The sequence below is a fragment of the Anas acuta genome, chromosome 1 (genome assembly GCF_963932015.1).
Source record: "Anas acuta chromosome 1, bAnaAcu1.1, whole genome shotgun sequence".
In the NCBI taxonomy this organism is placed as follows: Eukaryota; Metazoa; Chordata; class Aves; order Anseriformes; family Anatidae; genus Anas; species Anas acuta.
In genome coordinates this window covers 166,261,251-166,285,654 of record NC_088979.1, presented here as the reverse complement: position 1 = coordinate 166,285,654, position 24,404 = coordinate 166,261,251, and the positions used below count along the sequence as shown (strand labels likewise).

At 37.3% G+C, this 24,404-nt stretch overlaps 1 protein-coding gene across 4 annotated transcripts in view; it reads left to right on the top strand.

The window, feature by feature from the left end:
* Positions 1-24,404, top strand: part of TRHDE (thyrotropin releasing hormone degrading enzyme) — a 207,080-nt gene that overhangs the window by 142,416 nt on the left and 40,260 nt on the right. For all 4 annotated transcript variants that reach the window (XM_068669186.1, XM_068669185.1, XM_068669184.1 and 1 more), the window contains 3 exons: positions 11,001-11,089; positions 18,756-18,889; positions 18,988-19,043. In XM_068669186.1, the coding sequence (XP_068525287.1) occupies positions 11,001-11,089; positions 18,756-18,889; positions 18,988-19,043 (279 nt within the window). The remainder of the gene's footprint in view (positions 1-11,000; positions 11,090-18,755; positions 18,890-18,987; positions 19,044-24,404) is intronic.

Sequence of the window (24,404 nt, the reverse complement as noted above, 5' to 3'; positions counted from 1 at the left end):
AGTGAAGTAAAGAGCAGACTGGGGAAAGCAGGGACAGTATTTGGCAGATGGAAAGGTAATAGGATTGCTGAAGGTGGATAAACATCATATTTTGTTGGCTTTGTAAAATCAGTGATGTAGATTCCCCTTTGTAGACCAGAGGATGAAATTACTTACATGCTTCTTTATTTTACTACTTCTTCCTTTTGCATTCTTATGGAAAAAAATAATCCATTACTGCCGATGTATCTCTGTGTTTGAGCCTTCAGGGTCAATAACAGAATCTCAGGTTTTATAGAGAAGATATTTTGGTGGGAGGCTCTTAGGGAAACTTACAGAGGAAGCAGAAACTATTTTAGGAATTGTATTTTAATCTTGGTTAAATTCAAAGTATTCTGAGGAAAAATCAAAACTGAACATTCAAATACACTAAAAATTGGCTGTAAGTATCTAAGAGCATATTGAAGGACCATAGACATAGCTTAAATGCTACTTATATTCCTGTGGCTGAGTAGAGGCATCACAGGGAGTACCAGTCCTCAGCCCATTAAACATCCTTCCACTTGTAATTATACTCAGACTAAGCTCAGATCTGCACTCTATATGCACTTGAGTAAGGTACAGCTCAGAGAGAGGGGTTTGGACGATCAGCATCACATGTGCGATTCTGTAATTGGTGCAAGACAGGACACAGGATGCTGGAGAGAGAGATTAAGGGCCTTTATTGGAGGGTAAAGAGGCAGCTGTTGAAGTAGACACTTAACACTGCTTAAAACCAACTTCTTTCTATCCATCTCTGACTGAGCACCCAAAATTACTTGTCACTTCCAAAAACAAAGTCTTTTGTGTTCTAGTGTAAAAAGGTAATGTTAGGTGGGGAGGAGAAAGCATTTACTGAGAGAAAATTTGTAGTACTTGTTCTTTGCCCACAACATTTTTCTAAATTCAGCAAGGTACTCTGCTAGCACCGATGCTGAAATGAGTCAGTTTTAAAGAGCTCCATAATATTTATAACCACCTCAATTGTAATTTATTTTTGTATGAAATTTTAAGATAAAATTAGAGAACTTCATTCACTAATCAGATAATTATAATCAGATAATGCTATATTATTTTCAAGCAATTCATTTTTTTTTCTTTTCAAATTGGATAATTTAAATTAAATTAACTCATTTAAATTACCTTGACTCTACCCTTAAAAAAGCTATCAGACCAAAGGACTGTGGGGTTTATATGGGCTGGCTGAAGATACACAGCTGTTTTCTAACAGAATATGCCTGCTGTCATCATAAGGCAATCCCACAGTGCAGGGAAACACATGGGCTCTTTCATGAGTGCTGCTGTTAAGGGCATTGAAACCTTTCCTTATGTCTGGGAATTAGTGGTTTAATTGCACTGGTGAGGGAATTATATTTGGCTTAAAACACGAGAATTTAAGTTATTTTTCTTGTTCCAGCTCTGGAATGGTTTACAGCTGAAAATCATTCCAAGGATTCTTATAACATACAGGAAGAGTCAGGTCTATGGCAGAATAAATGAAAACCACAAAATATGCATCTCTAATATGTTGCTGTTAAACATTGCTAATCTGGCTACAGATTAATTATATTGTCAATAATTGTATTAAAGTACATACTCTCCTGTGCTTCCAGCAATACTGTATTGTCACTGAAAAGCCTCTGCCTTCCATATTTTTGCATTTAGATACTTACACAGAAAAAAAAAGCAAAAAAAACCCACACAATCCATGATCTATCCTAGAAATAGTTTCTCTTAGAAACAACAATCAAGCCTTATTTTACAATGTACTAGTATGATTGCCTTTTTAAACATGCATTTCTAAATGAAATCGTACATAATAGAATATATAAAATTAGCATCTGGATTGTGGCAGAATTGCAAATAAAGAGGTTTACCATCAGAAGTAAGTCTTCTCAGAAGCGCTAGCATCTTTCAAGACTAGAATATAAACTTCCCATTTGCCCTGTCATGCAGTTCTAAATATTTCTTCAACTTACAAAGATTATCCGTAGTTGCCTCCATGTATGTAGTTAAGTAAAATTTATTTAAAATGATAATAGGCCCACAATTTTGGATACCTTCCAAATGCCCAAGTCTTCCTTCCCCCTGAAATAGATACTAGGAGGATCCAGCCACACATCTAATCAGAACCTTTGAAAATTGCTTGCAAAGTAGATAAGTCAGTCCATTGGGAATTTCTCTTTTTAACAGACAGAACCATTTGACAAACTGATTTCTGGTCATCTTTCAGGCAGCTATGATTTCCACATTTAATAAAATTTGAAACTTGTGGTACACTCCAAAAAGTGAGTTCTGTAACTCTTCTGAGCTCAGGGAGTGGAGGAGCTCACTCAGATCTATCAAGAGGTCAGGCAGCACTCTGCGTTGCAGCCAGTATCCCTTGCTTTTGAAACGGGACTGGAAATGCCTCTGCCTAGTGTAGCACAAGATAATCTTGGAGTAAACACTTCCACAATCATTTTCATGCAATCTTTTTCTACTTGGAAAAGCATCCCAAGCTTAGCACCATGTTTTCCTCATTTTGCTCAAGTCCAAGAAACTGTTGATGAGCATCCCATAGTTAGTGTGGTGTGGCATACTTACCACATCCTGCTCTTCTAATTTCCACACTGACAGGTGGAATTTTTCTATCTGTTGGAATTCTGGAAGTCCCATCTATCTCAGACACTGACAGGACCTCTCCGGTTAATAAAACCTATGTGCTGTCCTTTCTGAATTCAAGTTGGCTTATTGCAACACCTTATTTGATTAAAAAGTCTGCTGCTGTCTGCTTTTTCATTCCACTTGTAGGGGAATCCATCTTAATTAGCTACTTTTACCAGTGTTTTTCACCAGTTTCTCATTTTTTCTCTGAATGTAAAATTAACATCGACTATATCCAGATGACCAGTGGATATGTTCCAAGCTGTATTCAGTTGTCTCTCTTACTTCAAGTTGTTGTTCTTTATGTGTTTTTCATCTTGTATTTGTCTTTCCAACAAAGTTAGTGATATCTTCCCTTCCTATCTGCCTTCATCTGTGCTGACAGAATTCTTGGAATCCCTTGACACTCCGGTGCAGTGTAGGAGGTGTAATGCTTGTGTGAGTGGGAATAAAATTTTTTTCTGTTGTGTTGTGCCTCTGGGCACAGCCTGCAATTACTTTGCTGGCACATATTAAATCTAATGAAATCTCTGTTTTTTTCAGTCTTGTGAGAATGATATTCACATGATTGTGTCGTCAGCTCCTTATCCATTAAACAGAACTAACACTCTGTAGAATCACACTTAATAAAAGTATGTGATTTCCTGTGATATTCACACAAGCTTCCCCTGGAACTTGAAATACTCTTTGCTGAATGAGATACTATACTATATAACAACCTGGTAAAATCTCTATGATGCTTTTAAATTGCCTTTTGCAACACTATTTGTCTAGAAAGTATGTTTTACAAAAATTTACCCTGGCACTGCCAAGTTCTGCTTTACATATAATATCTTTCTATATGCTGAAGCTCAAAAGCTGTTATGCTGTTGAACAACTTGTTTCCCACTTACCACTTTACCACTGCTTGTGCTCTCACCCTAGGAATAAATGCCTCCAGGTACCACAGCAACAAGGCTTGTAATTCCACAGATTAGTTGAATGCACTTTCAGGTTTTCTGTAAACAATGTATCTTTGAACCATCCATTATCTTAGTATTCAAAATGCACTGAAAACTGAGGCCTTCTTTTGCATTGCTAGCAGAAAGAACAATAGTCTTGGCAAGTAGAAGAAACGAGAGATTTCTACTCTCTTTTTACTGCCCTGATTTAGTGTCCGAACTTCACACTATTCTTTAGTTAGATCACAAGTTACCAACTCAGCACTGCTCACCCAAGCATCTTGTCTTTGTGTACATGAAACCTGAGCATTCTCCATTCTGGAGGGCTGAGAAAAGGAAACTAATGCCAAGGTGACCTTGCTCCTCTTTTCCTCAGCTTCAGGCACTCTGGATGTACCACTTCTGTCTTTAACTGAAGTGACAAGGTAAGCATTTTGGATATTAAGATCTGGTGGTTTAAACAAGGAGAGAGGAGTCTTATCCGGGCAGTTTTACTCTTGGATTTTCTTTTTAACCTTTTTTACTCCTAAATTATTTTTATGCCTTGCTTTATCTCTGTGTCAAATAGCTTTACTCATATCCTTCAGCTTTAGATTGTTATGTTCTCAAAATACTTTACAAAGATTAGTAAGTGTTGCAGATGAGCAAGAAATGGATTCCCATCCCACAGAAATTTTCAGCATATCAAAACATTTCCCTGTGCTGATCAGGACAAAAAATGAAGCAAAAATTGGGGAAAAATGGTTTAGAGAATTCATTTTAATACTGTCATTTCAGTATCTTACATTTCAGTTTCAATTTAACTTGCCCCATTAATTAACTTGTATTTCAAGCCAAGATTCATTTTGAATCAGCAAACTGGAAGTTTTTATTTAAAATAGTAATTATAGCATGTTTCAGCAGTGTCTATGCTGAAGCCTTCTATTTCTCTTGAAATGCTTAGTTTCAAAAATTTTGCCATTTTCAGTTAAAAATGTAAAAATACCTTTGGGAAAACTCCCATTTACTTATGAAAGCTGTAGTTATCAACATTGAGCAGATTGAGAGGCCAGTTCAATTGTGTGTGCAGGTAACTGGTGCCGTTGGAGATGCCCTGAGATATTTTGTTTGATGTTCTGCTGCCACTATATGGGCAGGACCATCCATACATGCTGTGCCATAACTCTCAGCCCCTGGAAAATGTCTCAAGTACCCCTCAGAAGTTCATCTGATGCCACAACTGAATTTAGTCCAGAGAAACTAAGTCACAGCAAAGTGATGGCTGAGATTTCATAAGTGCCAGCTGATGGGAGATTTGTTATTTCTGTTTTTCCAACCTAAGATAATTTGGACCACTCAAAATTTTGTTACTCAGCCTAATAAAGCATTGGAAAGTACATAGAGCTTTTGGTGTTCAGCTTTTTGTGGAAGTTATTCCATAGGTGCTTTGCACTGGGAAAGATTAGGAAAAAAAAACAGATGGCAACTCATTTGCCACATCTAATAATCTGGACCTTACTGACTTCATTCAGTGTAGTTGAAAGTGCAGCCTCCGTATTCTCCTGTAATCTCATGTTCTAGCTACAATGAAATTCTACTTTCCTGTGCTGTTAGCATATTTGAGCAGAAGGCTGGATTTCATAAGGTCCCTTCCCACCTAAATCACTCCATGATCTAATTTCATGACTGCCCCTACTCTTTAAAATAATTATGCTTATTATATCCTGCTAGGAGTAAGATCACGTACTTTGTTTTCATCTATAACATTTTAATTTTGTCCCCGATTCTTCTGTTGTTAGATGAACTAAAAAATAATATTTTTTTCTACAGTCTGTACATTGTTCTATTCTATCTTGTCACGGTTCTCTTCCTTTGATTTTCTTGCTAAGTATATAATCAAAAACTATTAATAGGTGTCTTCTATTTCTAGATATTCCTAGCTTGTCATTTTAACTGTTCTTTTTATGTATTTTTGGAGGTCCATCTCCCTCATTAAGAATTCTTGGAGAAAATAATCTGTGCTGGGATAAGAGGGAAGATCTCAGTTAAGAAATATAAGCAAGAAATATAAGCAAAAAGTGAGAAATTAAATGGCTGAATTTATCAGTGGAGGGTAATAATACTAAATTATTGAGAACCCTGTGTTGAAGTTGGTACTATTCACTGATTTGATAAAGGGCATGGAAGAATAAGATGACAATTTTCCGGTAATACGATGTATGCAAGGCTAGCAAAAAGTAAAGCTAATTATCAAGATTAAAGAAATATCCCTCAATGCTGGCTGACAATGATAAAATGACAGATCAAACTTAATGTTGGTAAATGTAGAAATGATGCACATGGGGAAAACAGTCCTAACTTTGATGCTTAATGATGGGTTTTGAAGAAACTATTCTCCCTCAGGAAGGAAATCTGGAAGTTGTGGTAGGCACCATCAAGCAAGTAAATAGAACAGTAGTAATTACTAGGAAATAGGTGTATAAGTAGCTTAAAAGGGACAAGAATTATACCACACTGATAGAATCCGTAGTAGACCTGCCTTCAAAACACTGAGGGCAGGTCTGGCTTTCTAAACTGGAAAAGAGTGTAATAGGCATAAAAAATAAGGAGGCAGTCAACAAAAATGATTAAGTATAGGTGCTATATATAGAACAGCAGAGTAGACTGAGAGTCTTAAATTCAGAAAAAGAGACGGCTTTAGGGAAATACAATAGAGATCTGTAAAAGCTCGAGAATGTGGTTGTTCACTTCCTCTTCCATTCAAAAAGCAGGTTAGTTAAATTCTACTGAAGTATTTTAACCACATACAAAGTTCTGTCACTTTACATGAAGCAATCATATTACTTGTATATTCTAAATATTGAGCAGATTTCTTCATTGTTCTGTGAGCAATGACTAGGAACAGCTGAACTTCCTTGGTTAGCTTTGAGTCCAGAGGAGTCAGGGAAAATGCATTGTTCACTACAGGCAGTTCATGGAAGCATGTTACTAGGAAGATGAATATTGAAAATGTATCGGCTTACATCCCAGCAAAAATCTTCATTAATGTGAATAAGTAGTTGAAGAGGTGTACAAAATATGGAGCTCCGGGAAACTTGCCTTTTCTTCTTTAATGACCTGAGATCTTTGTTTCATCAGCAGAAAAACACTGCCCTTTTTTGACTTTTCATAGCTCTTTTCAAAGAAGGAAATTAATTGTTCGACTGAAAATACAGAGTTTCTACAACATAACTGTTCATCACAGACGGTCACAAATATGATCATTTTCCGAGTGAGATAAAGTACCTCAATATTGTCTATGTAGTCATAAAGTAAGGCTCAAGACAAAAAAAAAAAAATAAGATCTGTGTAATCTGAGCAGAGCATAATTAGCTAGCTTCTGGTATTACACGCACCTTGGCAGCTACAAGATTGGATTACTATATCAAACAAGTCACTCTGAATTATTCTGTTCGCTGAATGGAAATACTAGCACATTTTGGTATTATGCATTGATAAGATGCTACCAAAAATACGAAAGGCAGTAATACATTCTGTTTAATTCTGGATGTTATCCTACATCAACCTTTATACTACCTTTCAACAGCATCCTCCTCTCCTACATCTCTTCGTCTATGACTGAACAGTATTATGTAAACACAGTTTGTATTTACCGTATCTATTCCAATTTTAACTGTCCCCCTCCTCATCCTCAGAGAGAATTAATCCTTAATTTCCTGAAGAAGTCCTGAACTTCTCAGAATTTAGGTGGTCTGTCATGTGTTCCCTGTTAAGGTGGTCAAGTTTGTATCCAGAGGGACATAATGTGCTGATGCCTCTGAGGCTGTGCAGCATCTCAGGTAGATTGGATGCAGTTTCTTATTTACATTACACCCAGGGGCTGAGTGTGCTGCCTTAACAGGTATTCAGTTCTTGCAGACATACTTTTTAGTGTAGGAGGTCCACATGGTTTCTTCCAATCCCACTGCCTCAAGACTAGGAATCTCTTCACTGGAATTTGTTTGTCAGATCAGGCAGCAGATAGCCAGATGGAAGATTGTTTTTTTCCCCTGGCCAGACACACATAGAGAGCACCCTGGTGGTACTTCCAGAATGTAAAAGAATAATCAAAAGATGTTTACTGCTTCCAGACAAAGCAGGAGGAGAAAAGGCAAGTGGGCTGCTTCTCTCTTTCATCTTAGTAGTAGAAGAGTGCAAACAGAAGTAGAAGAATGCAAAAAAGCTTGCTTCTTCCTAGTCATGTCTGGAGAACATAGTCCATGAAGATCATTCAGAGATGGTGTATAGAATTCATCCTAACAAAAGGGCTCAGCAGGTGAGCCAGATGTGTCTCTGTCACATATAAATAAAAAAAAAGCAACAGCTTTAGAAGTTTCACTGGGAATGAAGATGAAGGTGAAAACAGGTAAACTTGCAGAGAACAACACTAAAAGTAGGAAAAATGGATTTTTGGAGAGGTCTATTGAAAGGAAGCCTGTGGTTCATCTGGTAAAGCAATAACCAATATGAAATGTGGAAGTTCTGGAGAATGTCAGGAACATTAGCAGGTCTCAAATGTTATGAAGGTTAAATCTATAAATACTAATCTTCCTAACAAAATCATACATGTTTTATGAGGATGTGTGGTTTGTGTGACTCCTGTTCTGTAGCAAAATCACTTTTCAGATAAGGATCTTATTTCCATGGGAGTTACCTTAACTGGAAGTGACATATTAATATGAGGTAATACAATATTCTTTTCTGTACAGAGATTGCAGTGTATAAAATCCATCTTTTTATGAAGTCCCTTCTCAAAATGATGAGTGTCCATATGATCATACACATGTATCTGTATATGTTTATATGTGTTTAAATCAGCAAAGTAGGCAACTCAGTACCTTTTATTTTGTAGTATAAATTTTTCAGTAGGAGTCCATCTCAAGAGTCATAAAAATACTGTGCCAATACAGTTTTTCCATTTTTTTCATAAACCAAAGTTCCTTTCAAATATGTACTAGCTTTGTGCTTAATTTTGCCACATTTTTCTCAATCATCATCTGTCTTTTTCATTTTGGAGAGCTGACTGTTTAGAATTAAGTGTGCTTTTAAAGATGGTATATTGCCTAGAAGTATTTTTGGGCAGACTCTTCTTATATTGGTTGGTGTCTAATAAAGCATAAGCTACTTAAGAGAGTGGTGAATATTCTCTGGTGCATCAATTTGCAGCATCTCCTGACAGCCCTCACTTGTTGAACCCTGAAGTTATTGCCACTGTAACAGGAGTAGCAGAGCAGAATAAGTGTTTTCACCTCATTAGTCTAGCTCACAGTCCAGGATATTAGTTGGGGTAACAATGAAGCTAACTTTATGTGAGGACCCCTGAATGAGAACTGGAGAAGCAAATATATCAGTGGACATCCTTTTCTGCTGGTGGTGCTGTGAAAGGTGGTAATCTCCAGTACAAAGAAAGAGAAGGCAGTACACTCTTCAGATGCCACAAATTAATTATCCAAAAAGTGTCTGCCAGAGCATGTGCTTATCTGAAGTGTGTCTTTGGTGCATCAGTGTATCTATTAATTTTCCTAGTGTGTCATGATACCAGTATTCAGACAATCCAAAATCACATGGGACTTTTTTCTTCTCCCATATGGCAATAAATGCCATGTTTTCTTTCCAATGTCACTCATAGCTCTTTCAGCTGTGCAGTTTTCCAAATATCTCCCTCTCTCTGCTGAATCACTGCTGAATGGAAAACTGTTTCTCAGCATGTACGGTCCAGTTTTGTGTGCTGCAAAAGCCTGTGCTTGAGGAGTCAGGTATCAGGGTGCAGCGAGGAGTGGCTGTTTGCAAAGGGCTCTTTGACAGGACCCTGCGTGGCAGCAGCACAGGCCCAGGGGTGGCAGCCAGGCTCAGCCCAGAGTCTGGATCCCCACGCAAGTCCACAGTGATGAGGCCAGGCTGGGACATCACACTGACCCTGAGCCTTGGCAGCCAAACCTCACAGAGCAGGGCTGCTCTCAAGGCACGTACATTGAGCATGCAGAATTGCCCATGTGTGGAAGTATTTGTTGGATCTGGCCTTTGAGGTAATACAGGCAAATAATACTTGTCTTATTGATGAAATCTGTGAGAGAACAGAAATTGCTGTAGTAGTCTACTGTTTCTGAATCTGCACAGAGAGTGTTCTGGGGTGAGTGTTGCATGATGCGTGTTTTACAGTGTCAAATGACAGATGTGCTCCCAGGCACAACCCTTGCATGCCAACGTACGCTAACTCTGGTTATGGCACATGTGGTAGTGTTCACAGTTCACTGGAGCAGGCTTCTGAATAAGCAGAAGTGAACAAACCTAATTTTTTGGGTATCATAGGCTAGTTCTGCAATGCTGTGTACTGACAAGGGAGAAGCTAATGCAGCTGTCATGAACTTGCCCTCACACATCCTTGTACCATTTTGATTAAGTCAGTCTAAAATGGTATACTTATTTGGTATCTAAGTGATCGTGTACGGTGGTATATGAGCTGGGACCCTTCTCTTGCCATGCTGCCTTGCTTAAAGCACATGTGCTCCCCAGGCAAAGGGAACACCTGTACCATCATGGGGTGCTTCCCCTCAGTGTGCAGAATGAGATGGCAGGCCTGTGTTTATTCTTTCACTGGCTAGCGAAATGGTATTCTGGGGAGTTGAGGAGTACAGATAGTGATGAAGGCACGCAAGAGTTCCTCCTTTCCATCTGCTCTAAAAGATTGACTTCATACAGTCAATTTCTGTTTGTTGAGATAAACAGGTTGTAAAAATCTTAGGAAAATTGTAACATTTATTCCAAATGAGAAACAATTTGTGATACTCTAGAATAAAGTTGTGGTCTGATTATACTACCTTATCTGCAAATCCACATTTAGCAAGTTTTGTCCAGTTTGCAGAACTGATAAAAAATGTTGCAAAGAAGTGGAGAATCCATCCCATTCACTTTGGTTTTATTAACCAGCAGCTATGAAAGCCTGTTAAAGCTTTTTAAAAAGTTCCTAAAAGTAGGTGTTATTTTTAAACTTTGGAGTCCCTATAAATCAAAGCATGTTTTACCAGAAGTTTCTCTCTTCCTAAGTAAACATACCGAATGCTCTTCTTTCTGTGAGAAATCATTTTCCTCTTCTGTGAAGTATTTTGTTAAATTAGGAAAGCCTTGCAAAAAGTCCTCATATGATGATAGTGTGTGAAAAATGTAAAAAATCTTTTTTTTTTTTTTTAGATGAATGAGTTTTTAATTGTTTTACTGCTAATAGCAAATGCATTTCAAAATCAAAATAACTTGTTAGAATCCACATCTTTATGCTGCTACTGAAATTGTGTTTTGATTTCTTTGACATGATCCCTGATTGCTGTGAGAAGAATCAGTTCAGTATTTTTGTTCTTAGATTCCCCCTCCTTTGTCTTGCAGCTACTTGTGGCAGATTCCATTAACAATTGCAGTAGGAAATACGAGCCACATCTCATCAGAGGCAATTATATGGGTGTCTAACAAATCAGGTAAAAATAAACTTTCCTCCCAGTGGAATCTCATAAAGCATACTTGTGTTTTCCTCAACTGTTTCTTTGGAATTGATCCTAGATAATTGTTTAGTTGCTCTGCACCCAGTGTTAGCTACTTGAAATGAATTACAAAAGGAAGAGCCGGGAAGGGAGGGAGGAGGAATGAAGGATAAGCAGCAAGCAAGAAGATTTATAATTATCACAGACATTACAGTATAATGAAAAGCTTTTACATAGAAATGTGTTCCTAAGTGCTAAATGCTTTGTATTTAGCAACTTATATCAAATTATTGATGAATGTAATTCAATTTATTGATTTATAATAGTAAAACGTAATATTTTTGTAGCAAAGCATCTGATGAGTATGACTTAGTAAATGCAAATTATTTATGATTCTGGCATTTTGTAATTCCAATCCACAATCTAAACCAGGGCTAAGAAATGTTTACTGCTATTTAAAAGTTTTTATATTTATCTGTCAAAATATTTGTTATCCCTATTAGATAACCAGATACTGGACTTTGAAATTTTATTATTCTGCTTACCACTTATTCTCTCCCTTCTCAATTCTTACATGATCATAAGAGCTATTGTCCTGAGAACAGCCAGGGCTGGATACCAGTGTTTTTTCTTTCTTTTTTTCTTTCTTTCTTTTTTTTTTTTTTCTAAAAAAAAAAAAAAAGGAATCCTAACATAGAAATTTCATGAAATATTTCTCTATTTCCTTAGCAGTTCATGCAACATCAGCTGACAGTTTTGGACTGGAATTGAAGTGGATGAGGAAAAAATATGAAGACTTAAATAGAATGAGTATAAGGATGGGAAAAGAAAGTGCCATGCATCCCTTTGACACATGGGCTGTAGTGGGAGAAGTGATCCCTTCTTGTAAAATTTAAAGGGTGTAGAGATTCCCCCCGACAGAAATTTTACTGGAGAGAGGAATGAGTCAAACCTGTGTGTGTCTGTGTTTTTCCATTTTTTTCTCTTTTATAAGTTACCAAAAGGTAATAGTTTGATAGAGCTTAGCAAACAGAAGAAGCAGAAATGATTGGTATAAGATCACTGGAAATCTGAGTAAATGGACTTTCTAGTGCTTGAAGGTACCTGTTCCTTCATCCTGATCATTTGAAGCCCTTCAGAATGTAGGATGTTTTATCCTGCTCCCATGTTGTGATGGTCTAAAAATCTAAAAATGTGCCTGGCACCAGGGTCCTTTTCATACCTGGGAAACATACCCTAGTCAGAGCACACTAAGATGCTGTCTCACTTTGCAGAGGTGATATTGCCATACTTTTTAATATTAACACCTCAGGAATACTTGAAAACCTCTTTGAGCTTTCACAGTCTGCCTTAATGACCTGCTCCACTCTTGTCCTTTAGGGCTTGATTGAACTCTCATTGAAGTTAATAGAAAGATTCCCATTGACTTCAGAAAGAGTTGATCTCAACTCATCTCATCTCATTAGGTTGTACATGCATGCCTCCTTCCCTTCACTCCTGCCTTGAAAGTTCAGTATATCACTATTATCTGCACAGTTGCTTCCTCATTGCCTTTTACTTGCAGAGCATTGTGGAGGAACAAGAACATAAAACCACTACCCACCCTTTTAAGATCTGCTACACCTATCGGAATGCCTTAAAAAAATCAGCAAATTAATGATGGCCAGTGTGAGCAATGATTTTGGGGTTACTGTTATGTAGAAATTGAAGAGGAACCTTTCTGAATAATGCGTTTCCTGTGTAGAGAATCAATGCCGCTGTGATCTATTGTCATTATCTTTGTTATTCCTCATTACTTTCTCAGTCACTCGTCTCGTTAAACTGAGACTATATACTTATGGACATCAAAAATGTTCTCTTGCTTCTGTTTATTGTTGTCTAACTCACTTGGATAATTCCTCAGCATACAAAAATCAGTAAGAAAAGCCCAAAATTTGCTTAATATCTGATTCATTATGTATGCTGTTATGTATTGGGGCTGCTGTAGATGTTTTTGTGATACTCCTAGAGATTTCTGCATCTTGTATGTTAGTTTCTGGGAGATCCAAAAGGAACTGTGAGGCTGGAAAGGGCAGTTTCCAGGACTGATTTGTGTGGGCAGGAACTTCTAAATAAGTGACCTCTTTTATGGTCTCTGTAATGATGAATGAACACAATGTCCCCAGTGTTTTGGATCAGCCTCAAACCAATAGCAGGTAAAAAGTCAAGGATCTGCTTTGATCTTAGTCCACCCCTACAAGACAGCTGCTTTGCAAGGCTTCTGCAGAGAAGTTGGTGACTGCAGAGAAGCTGGTAACTGCTGTTGTCTAAGAGTACTAAGTATGGAAGCACAGTTTCTGCACATTTCTACAAATCCATCACGTTTCTACAAATCCGGGAGAAGGATAGACAGTGGCCTTAATGTCAGGTGAAGAGGTTTAGCTGCCATCCATTTCAAATAGGTGAGCAAAGCTGTGGAATAAGGCATACTTGCTGTTCCCTGGTCATGAGTGTGCTGGCGCTCAGGCTCCAAGTAAGAAATATGACCCAGAAGATGCTGCTGAACTGACTCAAGCAGTTTTACAATCTGCCTTACTGTCATTTCCATCCTCACCTCCTCTACCTTGACGGATTTGTTTTGTCCCGGAGAAGTACGTTTCTGATGGAACTCTCTGCCTCTGGTAAAGTGGATCATTCAGACTCCTCTTAGTATCTGCACAGGATTGCCAGAAGATGGGGAAAAGAAAATTCAGCAGGACAATTGCCTTCTGATCAGCAAGACTCAATTTACTGTATCACGCTACCTCCAACTAGATAATCTCTGTTTTAGCTGTAAGCCCGTTAGTCTGGTTTTCCTCCATGGAGCTACAAAGAAGACAAGCTGCTTCCAAGGGGTTTGATGATTGTCCATAGGGTAATATTATAAAAATAATACTTTATTCATTTATTTATTTATTTTATGCTGAGAGTTGGACAGCTGCTGAACTTGACCTGCATTATTTCCACACTCCCTTTTTTTTTATCTTTCAAAAATGGGAGGAAGGGAAGTGACATGATGTAAAAGAAATTAATAGGTCCTGTTTTATAACTTTAGCCAGCCATGATGAGGAGCAGGGATACAAGATCTACAGTTCTGGCACAATTTTGATAGGGTGAGGCAAAATTACTCCTTTTATCCCAACAGCTTAGCAAAAATCCTAACAGGAAAATGCTGCTTACACTTGTGTAATTTCACCTTAGATGTTAGCTGTTCCATCATATAGGAATGCTGAGGAATGGAAGGATACTCTGAGGAAAGACTAAGTGTAACAGAACATGATCGTATTTGCTGATATGATAAATTTACTGTAGTGTTCACAATACCAAAATATTTTTTCAACATGGAGATAGGGCACATGAGGTGGAAATAATTTTTCCTTCTGGTTTGCTGTCTCCCTGTATGAGAAGATATTGGAAAAAGTTTTGTAGTATTTAGCTAACACCAGTATCTTTTCACAAAAGAATGTGACTGTGATGAAATTCCTCATGGAACATTTTCTTGGTCAGGAAATTTTCTCTTGCTGCTCTTGGCATGAAATTGTGTTAGTCTCGTGCAGTTATTTTTACAGGAAAATGGAGTCAGTTCTACCACCAGCATAAACCAATTTCTCAGTGTGCTTGGGGTTGTATAAAATGAAAAGTTAAACGAAAATAACAACTGTGAGTCTGAACACTTGAAGTGGTAGTAGAACTGTCTGTAGCCCACGCTTTTGTCAGCACTGGAATAGGTTCTTGCAGAGGGCTGCCCTTCACCCAGACCTGCCTTGCAAGGTGGTCATGCTGCTGTGTGGAGGAGCAAGCTTCCATCATTCCTGCAGATTTTGATGGAGTGGAAGTTGCAGAAGAGCTGTGAGAGCTTGAACTTCAAGCCACTTGCAGTTAGCACCAGCTGGAGGATTGTCTCACACTTCTAGAGCAGAGAAAATGAGAATCAGACCCTGACTGTTTTTTCTTTTAGTTCAAAACAAGTGTTGTAAAAATTAACCATTTCCTCCTAAATGTCTTTTATACTTACGTGGCAAAACTGGAAGTTTCAGAGCAGTGTTATTTTCTGAGGTATCCAGGTAAAACATGACCATGGAAAAACACTTTCTGATGGAAGAAGATTTAAAAAAATCCCTTTGATCTCAAAATGCAACTGTGTATATATTTTAGAGTGAATTTTAAAGGGTGAACTAAAACCATCAAAGGTAGATTTCTTCCCAAATTAAATTTTTGTTGTTGTTTAGAAAGTCATGAATGGTTTAATATAGGGTTTGACACTGAATGACTACCTTTTCCCTAACTATAATACTTTAAATGGGAAACTAATAAATGTGTTTGTGATAAGTAGAGAAATTACACAGGTGTATAGAAATTTTCAGAGCTGTAATCACCAAGAGAAATAATTTCTTTTATAAGAAGGCATGAGGATCGACAGACTCAAACATCAAATTCCAGTAAATTATAGAGAACTACGTGGAGCACATGCATCCAACAGTCCCTTAAAATAACCACCTGCTTATATGAGCTGGAAAGGCATGAATGATTCCTGTCCTGTATTTCAGGAGAAGGTCAACACATGAATGGTCTTATTGAAAAATAATAGCACGGGGTTATGGTTGGATTTAAACTGACCAAAACAGCAGTAGTGCCATCAGGCTTTGAAATGATACTGCTCTGTCTTAAAGCAGTATGTAGTGGAGGAGTTCCACAGCTGTTATTTATAAGATAGGCTATTTTAAAGTTTTCATATTTGACTGGCAAGTATCATCCAGTACTGTATTAAAGCATAAGTAATTTCCTCACTGCAGAGATCAAAAAAATACAAATAGTCAAATAAGAAAAAGTTATGTGTACTTTTTTCTTTTATTAGACCTGATCTTGAAAATTTCTATTTAATGTATTTTTTTTCCCCCGAATATTTTTTAATGTGTGTTCATAACACATTTGATAAGTTTTTATTTGTCATAGAGGTGCAATGATTAATCTGATATAAGTAGCTACATTCAGCTATGGTGGCATTTAAGAACTAGTTTGCAGAAGAAAAAACATGAGCAGAAGGCAGTGCTACATTAACACAGCAGGTTCTGCTGTGTACAAGCAGTCTCTTTCTGACCCCACAAAACTCCTGAACACCCAGGGAAATTCTAAAAGTTGTTGTTTCCCTCCACAGCCTCTCTTAGCTACAGAAGTGGGTATTTTTTTCTATTGCGTTTAAGAAATCCAAGAGATTGATTCAGAGTATAGCTGAGATTTAGCAGTGACAGGCTGTATTCACAGCACCACGCTGAGTAAATTAAATAGGATAGAGTAGATCTAGATTCAAATTCTTTCTCCTCTCCCTGTTTTACAGCAGGTATTTGAACTCAAGCCCTTCTAAGAAAAGTGCTTTTAGCACTATGGTGTAAGCTGTTACAATTTTTTACAGTATGTCTACACGTTTTTCTTTGAATAAGATAATTGAATGTACACAGGAATCAGACTTGAGTCTTCTCTGTGTAGGCTGGACATGAGCAACAGGTGATTCTGCTTTCAGGGCCAGTGAAAAAACTATTTAAACAGAGAAACAACCTCAGTAGAACAGTCTATTAGAAGTTGGTTAGGACTGAGAAGCACTGTTTAACAAACCTCTGTGGAAGGAAGGAAGTTCGGTGTTAAAATTGTTAAAGTTGTGGGAATTGTTAAAGTTGTGGTAATGCTGGAAATCAGGAGTCTGCATGGCTACAGACTGTACATTCTGAGCTGGAGAGACATCTTTATGCAGTTTGGATGTAGGTGCCCTTGTACTTCTAGAAGGCTGAGTTTAGCCAGAGTCTGGCATATCTCCTTAATGAGCTGGTCTAGGTCCTCATACAGTTTGATTGCCTCGTACCTTTCAGTTTTAACTACCTATGTCTCTCCACCTAACACTTTGCTTACCTTTTTCAAGGCTAGGAATCATGCAGAGTTGTAGGACTTAGTTTTTTGTTGTTGTTCTTTCTTTCTTTTCTTTCTTTCTTTCTTTCTTTCTTTCTTTCTTTCTTTCTTTCTTTCTTTCTTTCTTTCTTTCTTTCTTTCTTTCTTTCTTTCTTTCTTTCTTTCTTTCTTTCTTTCTTTCTTTCTTTCTTTCCTCACGTAGTCCTATTTCTGCATATAAAGGACGTGTCGGTACTTAATCAAAGATAACTAATACAGTGGTCTGTATGTTTTTTTCCTCAATCATTTGCATAATTAGACTGAGTTGTTGCAAGTCAATTAGACAAACCCTAAAAGAACAGTAAAAATGTAATCGAATAGCCAACAACTGAGTTATTTTAGGCTTAATATTTCTAAGAAGGGTATTTTTAAGAGATTTTAATGATGTCAGAACTACCTAGGTGAGGAGATGACATTCTTTTCTAATCCTTCAGCTTTTTATCTGAATTCATGTGCATAAAGCAGCTCCATGAATTTAAAGATAAACATATAATTAGGTGTTTTTAGGATTGTATCTCACTGCTTTTCATATTCTTTGCACCTTAAGACTGCAGTTATTTCTGTGTTTGCTAGAGATATTTAGTCAAGGGAGAAGCATAACTTTTATCTATAGTTCTAGTCATCTATTATTTCCTCAGAAATTACTTTTTTACAAGAAAGGCTGTAAACAAATCCATTTCTCTAGTAAGTCTAGGAACTAGATGGTGTATGTGAATTGTTAAGACCATATTGTTAACTTGTTTTTTTCCATTTGTTACTTTCAAAGAATTCAAGCATACCAAACAATTTCCTGTCGGAATTACATTTAAAACAAATTTGGCATATTTCTTTTTTATTTTTAAAGTACGTGAGGAAAGCATTCCTTTCATCAAGAACATAAACACTGGTTTTATTATAGTAGAAAAAAAATTGCTGAATTTTTAGAGAGCTCTTTCTCATAATCAGTTACATCAGAATAATTTGCTAAATTGAAGGATTATTCAAGAGACATAGAAGCCTGATGCTTCATTCTATGATGATTCTTCCCATAGTGAAAAAAGCATGTGGTTCCGGGTATTTTGTTGTTGGAATCCCTACTTTTGTGAGTAGTGATGGACTGGCTGACTTCTAGCTTGTACAAATAATGGAATAAATTCATACTTTCAGCCCATAAGTGCTTACTTAAAAAGAGGGGAAAGAGGAAGAATGGGTTGGTTGATACAACGTTAATTGGTATAGTTCTAGAGAAGAGCTTCTCAGTGGTTAGTAGCTTGGAACTCTATAACTGGAAATACTTTAATTTAAAATCCAATAACAGAAGCTTTATTGACTACATGCAGAAACACTTAAGATTTTTTATTTATTTATTTATTTTGAATCACAGGTTGAATCTTCTCTCTAAAGCAAATCCATTGAATAATAGAATTGTACTTCTATAAAGCTGCTGTAGCAGGGCCAGCGTCAGGGTACCGGACTTAAATGGGCACTTCTTGTATAAATGCTATTAACTGGAAAAAGACTCTTGGAGTTCTTTGTGGATAAAAGGTCTCAGTAGAAGCCTCAGCTGGTATCTCTACATGAAACAGATAAAGAAAAATATTAATTAACCCCATTGCTTTTGTTAGTCTTTGAATCAATTTTACTACCTTTCTGCAGAAAGAATTTAACAAATACATTTTTAGAATTTTTTAAATTCAAAACCCATTCCTATTTTGTTCTTTGTTTTCAGAACACCACAGAATTCCTGCTTTGGAAGAGGCAAGTTGGTTGCTGGGGAACATCAACCAGACCGGCTACTTTAGAGTTAATTATGATGTTAGGAATTGGAGGCTGCTAATTAATCAGCTAACAAGGAACCATGAGGTAAGTTCCTCTTCTCAGCCCTAAAATCTGATTTTATATGCGAACGTTCACTATTTCATCACCCTAAATGGTTCCATTTTTCTGGTTGCTCCTCATAGGTTATCTCTGTCAGTAATCGAGCAGGCTTGATCGATGATGCATTCAATCTAGCCAGGTATGTTTGCCTGAAGATAATTTATCTTCAAATACATTCTTGCAACAACTCATACAATCATTAGCTCAACAGCTGAGAGCATTTTGAAGTTAAATATGTTTTAAACACACTTTAGTTTTCCTCCCCCCACCCTTTTTTGTATGGTGCATAAACATGGTCTGTAGCACACTCTTGATCAATAATTGCCGTAGGGTATTTCCGAGTCTAGAGAGGTCTGATCAATTTTGCAGCAAGTTTAATTTAACACTTTGGAGGTAAATAATCTTTTTCCACTTTCTTTAATGAAAAAGGAAGGTGTTTTTTTCTTCTTCTGTTACTCCCTAAAGCACCCATTCTCTCCTCCTCCCTCTCCAACCCCTCCCCCTCCTTTTTTTTTTTTCTAAGAATCCCTTGTGCTGTATTTTATTTGCGATGGAAGGCACCTTCAAGCTTCAGATTTTTTTTTTTTTTTTTTTGCCTTGACTTATGCTGTTATATCATTTTTCCAATATCCTTTTCTTGTAGTCTGCTAGAACAGACTCTTTTTTCTGCATGACGTTTTTCACACAGAATGTAAAGTCAGAGTTCTGTTGACCGTTTCTGGAATTTATACAGCTCTTTGTGTTTTATTATGACCAGAGTTATGTAATTAACATGTATAGTGCTGGTTAGGTAATGCCTTCTTTATGAATTGAGACAATGAAATCATTCCCGTTTTGAAGTCAATACATCCAATATGTTGGTCGTCAAAGTGAAGAATGAGAAGAAAGTAGTGGAACTTTTCAAATTTTGAGATTGTTGAGGTCCCTGGGAACACTGCATCAGTAAAACACTATGATGTCAAAGGCTGTGTGAAAAGAATTCCTGATGTTACTGGCTTTTCCATTTGCTAGTGTATTTATAGGCATATTTGAGCAGGGGCTTGCAAGAATTGGCAGTACTGAGGTACATTTCACTAGAAATGGTCACCAGAGATTTTTGAGATTCAGGCACAATGTCACGCAGAAATTATGGCTCAGTGATTTTCCAGCTTCACTGCAGTAAAAAACAGTTTTGTGCCCTACCACTCTGTTCCTGCTGCCTGTGCTAGCCTGAATATATGACATAAACTAGTGATTAGTCCTTACTTAATAGCCCAGAGATGTAGTAGAGAAGGAGGTATGACAGGGAGAGAAAGAGACCCCTTTTGCTTTTTGCACTGCCTTTCATTCTTGCCTTGTATCCTCTTCCCATTGGCAACGTTACAGAGTTATAAATAGGTTATCATTTCAGTGACCCAGGTAGTCCTTGGCTAGTAGAATACTGCAGAATATTCTGAAATACCTAGACTGTTGAAAGAACTAATGCATGTTCATTCAGGTAACAGTCTGTTCCTTTTTATTTTTATTTTTTTTGGCAACTCAGAGCTGCTTTATGTCTAATAAAACTGAAATAATTTGCAGTTATGCAAAATCAGTATGTGGCTTTCTTCTTCATGAACTGAATGCAGTCATATGTGGCTTGGCTTTACAGAAAATCTAGGCACTGAAAAAGCCTGTTTCTTAAGCTGATTCCTGTAGGTAGGTGTTTTTCTTCTCAGTCAGTACTGAGCCAGTGCTCTAGGATGTATTCTTCATAAAGCATAACAGCAAGGTCTTGATTAAAGGCCCAACCTGCATAGTCTGGCCAAGTTTTTCTACCTAAAAAAAAACCCAGACATTAGATAAGAAACATGTTTTCATACATACTTTCCAAAGCTGTTTTATGGATATTGGATCCTGCTGCTTTTTCACAGGTAACTATGCCGGAACACTGTAAGTTTTTTTGCAAAATTTCATGTTGTAAAAACTTAACTTCTGTTAATGATGAACTGCAGTGGATGGCTACTGCATTTGTTACTCGTACACCGTGGAAAAAAGTAGTTGAGCTAAATATTTACACTATAAACCCATTTGTATATGTAGATATTACATAAGCAGAAATATTCTTATAACAGGGATGCACAGATAGGTTCCTGCTTCTTTTAAACCTCTGACTCCTGTTAGTAGTACTGCCTTACAAGCAGGTCTGTGTGTGACAGATTTGGTTGAAGCAGAGATCTAGAGAAGTAGAAACACATATTTGCAAATATTTAAAAAATATAGTTAGTATTCAAAGAGTAGCAATAAGATATGTGGATTTGCCTAAAAGTGGCAGATACTAGGGTATACTGTTCTTAATCCTTTCTTTTTTTTTTTTTTTTTTTTTTACTTCATCTATCATCTTTCTAAAGAAATGATAATAAAAACAAAAAGTAACTATGCTTGAGTATAGTTATGTTGAAGATGCTCTAATTGGCTGGCTAACTGTATGGTACCTTTCTAAGAAGTGTTTGGCATTTTTTTTCTTTTCATTTCCTCTCTCCCAGGCAAAGACAGACCAGGGACAGACCTACTTTTTTCTCTGCTCCTTACCATGAGCAGGACTAGAGAAGCATTGAGAGTCTGTTAGAAGAGTTTTGGGGCAGACCTTGAGAGCAGAGCACCTGAACTTCTGGGAGTATGAAAGTGCATGTGAAAGCTCTTGTGGGGACAAGCAGTGGAGAGTCGCACGCTGATGCTGCAGTACAGCACAGCAGCTCTGCTGTGACAGATGCACAGCAGCATCCCAAAAACAAGCTCTGAGGGCTATCAAAATGACACAGACCCTTTCAGTTTCCTCAAAACGTCCATGTTTAAAAGGCCACCATTAGCCTAAAGGCAGCCTAGCTTTCCCCTCTTGGCTGCAAAGCACAGTTCATAAAATCATTTCGCTTTTTGTCAGAGCAGTACCATTCTTCGGATGTTACTAGCCTTGTGGATGTAGTGGTGATTCTATCTTATGTCCAAGGCACAGAATGCATTTCTCCCTCCCAGTATAATGTTACATGGTGGGGAGATTAAAAACAGGCAATTGTCTCTGACTGCTACATGAGAAAAAGTGAGTAACCTTATTGACCTATCACTGAGGTAATAATTGGTAGTTTAGACTGACTTCAGAGAAGACTGGCTGTTTTAAAGGGTAATTGTGTCCTCTGATGTGGTCCCTAGTGGTACTGATAGGTTATAATCTTGTCTACCACTATAAATGTACGTACATGAGTTGAGAGAGAGAACTGTGGAATATATACTTTTATTTTAACACCTATGTATTATTTTCAGTAATAAAATAATGCATAAATGAAAACATAACTTCTTAAATCCACACTTGTCCTTTTAAAAACAATTTCCAACATAAGCAGTTCTTGTTACCGTATTAAATAGAGCGTATTTCTTCAAAATACCCCATCCTTCATAGAGATTTCTGAAGTACTCCCTAGTGTGTTGTTGAACTTGATACAGATAATGTCCATTCCACAGCAGAAAGGTTTGACTCAGTTCTTCCAGTGTCCTAAGATGGTAAGTCTTGATTCCTATATATTAATGCTAATTGATTTTGTTTATGAAACAAGTACAGATCTTATTTTTAGTAAAATTTAATAACAATGATTATGGAGAAAGCTGAAAGAATATTATTTATTTTGGAGATTTTATTCTTTCAAAATGTTTGCTATCCTTTTTATTGTCCAGTATAATTATTTCTCTAAAATAAACATAAATGAATCGTTACCTCCAAGGAATATATTAAGCTCTATAATTTCCTAAACTTTTGCCCATTTTATATGTAAATATATTCCTTCTTCTTTCTTGGTGCATTTTGGTTCCATAAAATTAATCAAGCAGGATTGAGCAGAATAATAACAATAAAAGAAAGCAGCGGTTTGCCCACTGTGTTTGAATTCTCGCAAGCTTGTTTGTTTTTCAGACTTTTAAACAAAATTCTGTTCTCGGCTGTAGTACGTGCATACACCCTGCAGATCCAGAGTGCTGTAGCCTTGGCAGTAACATAGCTTATGGAAATACATTCCCAAAATTCTTGAGCAAGAACAGAACCTTGGTGCTCTCTCTTCCCTTCTTCTTGAAGACCCTTTATCTATTTAGAATGTTTTGTAAAGGATTTCAGAACAATTTGAAACTAAGTTGGTTGTAGCAAATGGAATGTATTGATGGTAGACTGATAAAGAGAAGATGAATGGAACTGTGTATCTCTTCTAAGCTTTAATAAAGGTAGTTCAGAGAGCTCCAATAAACAGTGTCACAGGAAATAAGAAAGATCCTACGGTTTCTTGAGAGTGTGAATAATGTTGTCAGCTTCTCATGTCTTTCTCATTCCTTGGGGTAGGGTGTTAGCGAATATGTGAGGTGGAATGCTTCACACTTTACTTTAGGTGTCCCAAAGGTAGACTTGTACATCTGAGCTTGTCACCTTGCATGGCACTGACAGATAATGGAGACAAATAACACTCAGAACCTCTCAAAGGCACATAACATGGGATAAGATAAATTACCCTCTTGAGGTTAGCAGTCTTGTGTCTAGTTCTAGTTCCCTAGTTCTTCCTTGCTGGACTCTAAATCTTCATATTCATTGCCACTCATTAAACATGTTGAATTAATCCAATATTATGTCAAAGAAATACATCTGGTTTGTATTCAGTGTTAATCGGTATTGAATCAGATGATTAGATGTGATTGTGGATACTTATTTTACTCTCATCTAAAATAGTTATTGCTGTTCTGGAAGAATCCCTTTTGTCTCTTGAACACTAATGTATATCTAATACCCCTTGTTTCTGCCTCTGCCATAGGCACTTACTGTGTTAAGGTGATAGGTGCTTGGTCTGCGTGGCAGTTTCTCAGAAACAAGGTTTTGATGCCGACATTCTTCATTGCTGTTGATCATTATCTTGCCTTCTGTTCTACCATGAAGAGTCTGTGGTGGAGTTCTTTGGGTGCTCAGATTTTCGTGACTGTTCCCTTTTGAGTCGCAGGCCTAATGACAGTGTGGAACATGCCAAGACTAAACTCATTGGTTACACATTAACAAATGCCAAAGACAACATCTGACGATATGTTTTGCATATTTCCCCACTGTATTTCTTAACTGGATTAATGAGAAGTCATAGAATCATTAAGGTTGGAAAAGACCTTCAAGATCACTTAGTCCAACTGTCCACCTACTGCTAATATTGGAATATCGCCTACCAAACCATGTCCCTAAGTACCACGTCTACCCTTTCCTTAGACACTCCCAGGCATGGTGACTCCACCACTTCCCTGGGCAACCTGTTCCAATGCTAAATACCCTTTCTGAGAAGAAAATTTCCCCAATATATATTCTATAACCTTCTCTGGCACCAAGTCAGGCTGACAGACCTGTAGGTGCCCTGGATTCTCCTTTTGAGCTTTCTTATCGATGGGTGTCACACTAGCAAGTTTCCAGTCATCAGGGACATCTCTAGTTGACTAGAACTGTCTGAGGATAAGGGAAAAGGCAGTGTCAACCTAC